The 7,183-nt window shown below is 39.9% G+C and overlaps 1 protein-coding gene across 1 annotated transcript; it reads left to right on the top strand.

Moving 5' to 3' along the window:
• The first annotated feature begins 4,854 nt into the window (after positions 1 to 4,854).
• LOC128264123 (innexin inx7) lies at positions 4,855 to 7,091 on the top strand. Its single transcript, XM_052999469.1, has 3 exons — positions 4,855 to 5,310; positions 5,804 to 6,513; positions 6,593 to 7,091. The coding sequence occupies exons 1-3, from the start codon at positions 5,077 to 5,079 to the stop codon at positions 6,975 to 6,977; spliced, it is 1,329 nt and encodes a 442-aa protein (XP_052855429.1). The 5' UTR covers positions 4,855 to 5,076; the 3' UTR covers positions 6,978 to 7,091.
• The last annotated feature ends 92 nt before the right edge of the window (positions 7,092 to 7,183 follow it).

Genomic DNA, 7,183 nt, shown 5'->3' on the forward strand with positions numbered 1-7,183 from the left:
TCAAAAATGTTTTTTAACTTTAAATTCTTTTTTTTTTCAATATCAATAAAACTAATGCATACCTTCTGGGGTTAAACCAATTGTGGGCTGTCTGTTTTCAGCGTCCAAGATTTATGATTTAATTTTAATGTCATCTGGCAACGCCGACGCTCATAATTCTGCCGATGCATTTAACCCCCCGATGGGACACTGCCCCGCCACGCCCCGCACCCCCACGAACTTTTAAGTCTGAATCTGCCATATTGGAGCTCCATTTGTGTTTGTATGCGAAGGCGACAAGTTCTTGGAACCCGTTGTGTTGTTGTATTTGTGGATGCTGGAGTTGTTTTTTGTAGATGGGAGCTGCTGCACCACCAACAAAACGAAGAAGTAAAACAAGGCACAAAGAGGCGAGTGGAAGAGAGAACACACAAAGGAAATATAAGAAAAACGCTGGAACTCTCTGCTTTCACTGCATTTCTATACCTGCAAACCTTTATACACCCGATAATTTTCAGCCATTACCGGCGTACCAGAATTTACCTGAGTCTCAGGTATAGGGAAAAAACATTTAGCGGGATTTTTCATGCCCTTCTGGAAAGAGAAAAGAGAGCCCTGATGTAGAAATAAAACGAAAACGCGACTACCTGTTACACTCGTTCTTCTTTCCCGCTCTCCCCTTCTCTTTGTTTGGTTGGCCCCTTCTTCGGGTTTCGACATTCTTATTTTACCTGTTCTCTGTCCATAAATTCGGAACCATCGTGTTCAAGACCCTCAAAACTATCTCAATTGTAAATTAAACATTTCAATCCAGGCACACATTGGCTTATCATGGGTACATATGTATATGCTATATACAGGGGTATTCTCCATATAATAGCGACCCTATATAACGTTCTACCTTATATTGCTCTCAAGTGCGTGTATTCGGTTGTACAAAATAATTAAAAACAGTCTAGATGAGGCAATACTCGACCAGTTCCAGTAGCTGATAAGGGATAGAGCATTTGTCATGGGGACCGATTGGTTGCCATAGGTGTTATAGTTATAACACCGTAGATCTGGGCTGATATGGCCGGACATTGGGGATGTTTGAAGGTCCCACTTGATAGACATTCGATTGAAAAGTACTTCATTAAGGCGGGAGCTACTGTTTAAGGTTTAGTGGCCAAGACCGGAACTAAGTAAACAAATTAAGAAATTAATTAAAGCTTTATTTAAATAATCTAGTGTTTGATAAAAAAATTGTATTTGTTTACTGTTTATTGAAAAAACAAATTAATTCTTGTAACGAACTGTATGAAAAACAATTCAAATTTTATATAATTAAGGTATTTCAATAAAATAAGTTGTTACAAATACATATACTTCACTTAAGTCGACAACTTAATTTCTTAGCGCAACCGGCTCCCAACTTGATCGCTGATCTGGGTTCGGAACACAAAACATAGCCCCAGGAACAACGATGTAAATTATTTTCGCAACCAAAACGTAAAAGCTGCACCAGTGGGTCCCCTTCAATCAATAATGATTGGCTACTGTCTGCCAAGCAACCTGAGAAGCGGACAAGAGGCAATAAAAATTGGTTATAAAACCATTAAGCCTATATGTCCGCACCGATACACCGATATACATATATGTATGTACATATATATCCCTAAATGAGACGACTACTGTCTGGGCTATAAATAGCCGGAGAAAACCGCAGCGAACTGAGGCGAGACCGAGGTCTTAATTGCCCACTAACGCCAGTACCGAGACCAATAAATCAGATTGGATCAGTTTCAGATCCATCCCCCTCGACACATATCTCAAATTTGACAAAAGTGGACAACTTTTGGTCAAAATCAAATCTTTTGACACGATAAGACAACCCGAGGGAGTAAATATTTACATAAAGTCTGTTGATCGCCGATTGGCTTGCCTTCTATATTGTTTACAGTCGCTGTGCTTTCAACAATCACAGACAAAAATGATTAATAATCATATTAAAATACGATATTTTATATAACCATGTTTAACCACAGGAACTATATTAGTTTGTATATTATACATATTAAATTCTTAATATTAAAAAAAAATAAATCGAATCTTTATTTAATCAAAATCCTTTTTCTGTGCATTTAAATTGCCATTTTCCCCTTTGGCACAAGCTTAATTGTTTCAGCTTAGTCATCTTCTTCATGCGAAATCGAACATCAACATATCTGAAAATTCCACGAAAATCGTATGCGTCACATAAAACAATCTGGTGTAAAGAAGATACATCACAAAGTTACGCATGCGTTTCTCTCTCGTGATTTTTTTATTAGTATTTTTTCTCTTATGATATGTAATATATTTTCTGGAATCTTATAAATAAACTCCCGACCAAATACCTTACAGATACTTAAATACTTTTCGGTTTGTCTAATCAATTAAAGCCATCAACGTCATAAAAACATCTTGTTCTTGTATTGGGGTCTCGATAATTAATGGAGAATTAAGAACTAAAGGTCACAGAAGCTCTTAAGGGGGTATTCATCCTCAAAAATGTAGGAACCTACAAATAATAATACTTAAAATATTAACTTTCAAGTGCCACAATCACGTGCCTTAAGCGCAATGCGTTTTGAATTTCAAATTCTCGGAGGCAGCAGCTTTTCACTGTCAACAGGCAGAATTTACATAAATATCGAATTGCAATCATGATAATTAAAGAAACTGCGTAACTTCTATAAATGTCAAAACACTTGTCAGACAGTAATTAAGATTTGAATTTGGAAAGACTTGACCTAAAAACAATATATTTCCATTTTGGAGGACAACAACTTTTTACTAATTGAACGGACATTAAACTCTGATGTTTTATGATCACGAGATCAGCGGTCTTAGGTTAGATGCTAACTGGTTTAAAATAGTATACTTTGGTATTTAGGAAATAAGTAAAAAACTGAATGATTAAAATAAGATTGCGTCATGTTGAAAATTACTTTTTATGACCGCCCATCCACCAACGATTTCATTTGCATTGCGCAAACGAAATATGTATCAAAAGCACTTTCACTTTTTCAGCAGAATTTTGTTGCAACGAATGCGAATATATCAATATCTCGATGTCTGTATTGCACATATGTGCATATGTACATACTAGTATTGCTTATGGCTGGTAATTGAATCTGTAGCCGAGGGTAATGTGTGGAGCGCCTTGCTTGAATGGTTCGAATTTCGTTTTCATTGCGGTTTGCTTTATTTAAATATCAATGCAATATTGACCTTATACAAGTATCTAAAATTTTTTATTCGTATCTGGGCTATGTGTTTATAAAGCAATAAGTCTGATATTCGAATATGAATCAATGAACTTTCGTCAACCGAAAAATAAAACCAAACAGAAAAAAAAAACCATATTCAAAGCAGTTTCCAGCGATATCTTAGTAGAGGAAAATTCGAGCAGTCAACCGGCTAAAAATGTTGCAATTACTAATATAGTCGCTGGGTCTCTGGTTACGCACGACTTCCATTTGTGAAATATGCGAAAGGGGTCTGGGTCTATCTTATCCGGCAAAGTTGGAGCGACCACTTAAACGCTTAAGTAATAAGCACCGAATACGAATTCCGCGGCCCGCTATTTAGATAAGCAACAGATATAGATACTTGGCCACTGATAGTACGGATCTTTGCTGGCATTCTAGAGTTTAAAAAAATATAAATAATGGGAACTTGACTCGCTGTCTTTTCTGGGGATTGACTAAGAGATAAGATTGTCGGGGCCAAAGAATGAATTATAATGGTGGGTGGAGGGTGAATATCCACCTACGAAAAACCTTGTCCTGATATCGCTGGAACGCAATGTCCATCCTAAAGACTCGCCTAGCCGGAGACTACAACTATTTAGTATATATGTAGCCATCTTATGCTGTCTGGCACTGATCTGGGTCAATAACATCCCCAATCAAACTGTATATATATATATATATATGTTTATCCAAAGTCTGTCCCATCCATCAAAATAGACAGCATTGAATGATAGCGGCACGCTTTTTAACCCGGATAGTTTTAGATTACGGCGGAAAGGGTTCTTTAATTGAACTAGAATGCCATTTAATACTATTATGATCTTAAATACAGATTCTTCATGAAATATAGTAGTTCTTCTTAGAGTCCGTTGGAAATATTTGTTTTATACATTCGGCTTAAGGTAGTTTTTGACTGAACTGTTACTATCTTTTAGTTACTTTATTATTCACCTCATTGTTCTTTCAAAAAAGTTTACTGTGCTTATATCACACAATTAAATCCCGATTCTCTTGACTCATAGAAATTTTCTCCTACTGATTCATTGTGCTTGTGATTGTTTATATGGATCACTCATGTTCTAAATTTCTTACGCACTTGGATCTTTAATTTTGATTGGCCTGGAATTACTCACCTACACACGAGAAGCTCCAAACTTTGGGGCTTTCTTGGGTTTCAAGAGAGACGAAAGTGCACTGGTAGAAAAGAATGTCAAACATTCGAAACTACAACTTTTTCACAATCATTATTAATCCATTTATTATTATAACGAATCAATTAGAAATATATCCAGATAAGACAGAATTTAGAAGAGATATGTTTGAGCTGCAACTTAAAGCCCCATCAATATTGTTCTCAGTGTATGGCACGTTAGTAGGTTCTCATATTTTCCCTTACTATTTTCATGGACAGCTCTGAATTAAACTCAATTTAATTGCTGATTCGGCATTTCCGTGCATTTCAACCCGAAGACGCTATCTTATCAGGCCTGGACGGCTCTCCTGGCCAAAAAAAAGCTCACGATAAGGCTTTTACGCCAGAAAGCCCTCTCCGAAGAACGGAGAATGGTGATCGGGCCACGGAGACCCCCAAAATCGGAGACCCGGAGACTCGGAGACTCGGAGACCCGGAGCAGTGTATCGAGCGGCGAGCCTTGCAGTTGCGAGGAGCTAGCCGCGGCAAGCGGAGCGCACAAATCCGTCCGACACCGGAACCCCACCCATTTGTAATCGCCACCAAAACCGAAATTATCGTAACCAGCTGCGAAATCGGAACGAAGCCAGAACAAAAACCAAAACCAAAGATAACGAGGGCACTACAATGCTGAATACCTTCAGTTCGGTGAGGCAGTACCTCAAGTTCGATCTCACGCGGGTGGTCATCGACAACATAGTGTTCAAGCTGCACTATCGATGGACCTTCGTGATGCTCCTGGTGGCCACCCTGCTGATCACGTCGCGTCAGTATATCGGGGAGCATATCCAGTGCATATCGAACAGTGTCATTGCTCCCGTCATCAACACCTTCTGCTTCTTCACACCCACCTTCACAGTGGTAAGTTTATGGGGTGTCTAAGGGGTCACCAAGGGGTCATCAAAGATTCAATAGAGGTCACCAGACAGCATTACTAATACAATCAGGTATTGATTAGAAGTTAGAAGTTTCAGTTCCTGAACAACAATAGTATGTTCTATGGGTCACCAGAAATATCAGTTGAGGTCACCAGTTGCCTGATATTGATAAGCCCTGAATAAGGTTAGAATATCTACAGGTTAAAAGCTTGATACCTAAGTAAGATATTGGATAATTTTGCTGCTTCGTCTACAGGTGGCTTTTAACGATTTCTGGTAAAAAAAAAAGAATTTAACGTTTATATTTACTTGTATTGCAAAAAGTAGTTAACTTATAAAATGCTTTCGGTCTTATAGCTTGAGAAATTCAATGTATGTGTTATATATATAGCATAGATATATAAAATAGCGCTTAGACTATTAAATTCAAACTATAGTTCACTTATATCAACATTATGTCTTGCACTTCCTGTTAGGTACGCGATCAGAACCATACGGCCCACAGACTGGGCAGTGAGCCCCCCGGATTGGGAAATTATGATCCCGAAAGGGACTCGATCAAGCGGCATGCCTACTACCAGTGGGTGCCCTTCGTCCTGTTCTTCCAGGCCCTCTGCTTCTATGTGCCGCACTTCCTGTGGAAGCAATGGGAGGGCGGAAGGGTGAAGGCCCTGGTCTTCGGCCTTCGGATGGTGGGTCTGACGAGGTACCTTAAACACGACAGTCTGCGGATCGGCAAGCTGAATATCCCCTCCTTGGAGGAGACAGAGGAGCGCATCAAGGACATTCGACGCACAATGATCGACAGGATGCGTCTGAATCAGTCGTGGGGTGCCCACTTGGTGTTCGCGGAGGTGCTCAATTTGGTGAATCTCCTGCTGCAGATAACCTGGACCAATCGATTTTTGGGCGGACAATTCCTCAAGCTGGGACCGATAGCCCTGATGAACCGGTGGTCCGATAAGATGAGCGTTCTGGACATGGTCTTTCCCAAGGTTACCAAGTGCATCTTCCACACGTATGGTTCATCGGGTTCGCTACAGACTCACGATACTCTCTGTGTGATGGCCCTTAACATCATGAACGAGAAGATCTATACCATCCTGTGGTTCTGGTACTTCTTCCTGCTTATAGTTACTGTTTTGGGACTGATCTGGAGACTGTTAACCCTCTTCTTCTACAGAAAGTAAGTGTGGCTATCCTTGTGTTATTTTTGATTAACCCATCTTACCCATCTTACCCATCTAACCCATCATCAATATCAGTGTCACCTTCACGCGCTGGTCTCTGTATTGGGCAAAGCCTGGCCAACTGGACGAAAACGAACTGTCGGCAGTGATTGACAAGTGCAACTTCTCCAACTGGATGTTCCTGTTCTTCCTGCGCACCAACCTCTCGGAGTTCCTGTTCAAGAAGGTCATCTATCATCTGGCCAGTGAGTTCCCGAATCCCGATCACGACAACGATATCAATGCCTATCGAGAGGCACCGCCCGCACCCTCAAAATCCCGATATCCCGACATCAGTAGTCTGGATACGGTGGATTCACCCCTTCTGCACCCTCGACATCCTGCCACGCCCACCGGAGCAACGCCGCCAGGGGGGGTCCAAGGGCCAACGACATCGGAGATGGCCAAACTACCTGTTTAATTTATGCATTTCAATTAACGCTAGGCAATTAATTATTTGAGCTTTGTCTTGTTTACACCTGTTTTTTTTTTTATATGATCATTTCATTATAAATATATTTTTATATTTAAGAGAGTCGGCTTTGTTTTATTTCGGCTTGAAGCAACAGGTTTTTGTAGGCACTTAAAAAACGAAAAAAAAAAACTCTCTAATTTGGTGTTTGGTAT

This window comes from Drosophila gunungcola, unplaced genomic scaffold (genome assembly GCF_025200985.1).
Source record: "Drosophila gunungcola strain Sukarami unplaced genomic scaffold, Dgunungcola_SK_2 000057F, whole genome shotgun sequence".
Taxonomy (NCBI): Eukaryota; Metazoa; Arthropoda; class Insecta; order Diptera; family Drosophilidae; genus Drosophila; species Drosophila gunungcola.

Excerpts from the sequence above, each read along its gene's own strand:
- LOC128264123 (XM_052999469.1), top strand. The coding sequence starts at position 5,077 with ATGCTGAATACCTTCAGTTCGGTGAGGCAGTACCTCAAGTTCGATCTC. Across the intron at positions 5,311-5,803 it reads TCACACCCACCTTCACAGTG|GTACGCGATCAGAACCATAC; the intron begins GTAAGTTTATGG and ends ACTTCCTGTTAG. Across the intron at positions 6,514-6,592 it reads ACCCTCTTCTTCTACAGAAA|TGTCACCTTCACGCGCTGGT; the intron begins GTAAGTGTGGCT and ends CATCAATATCAG.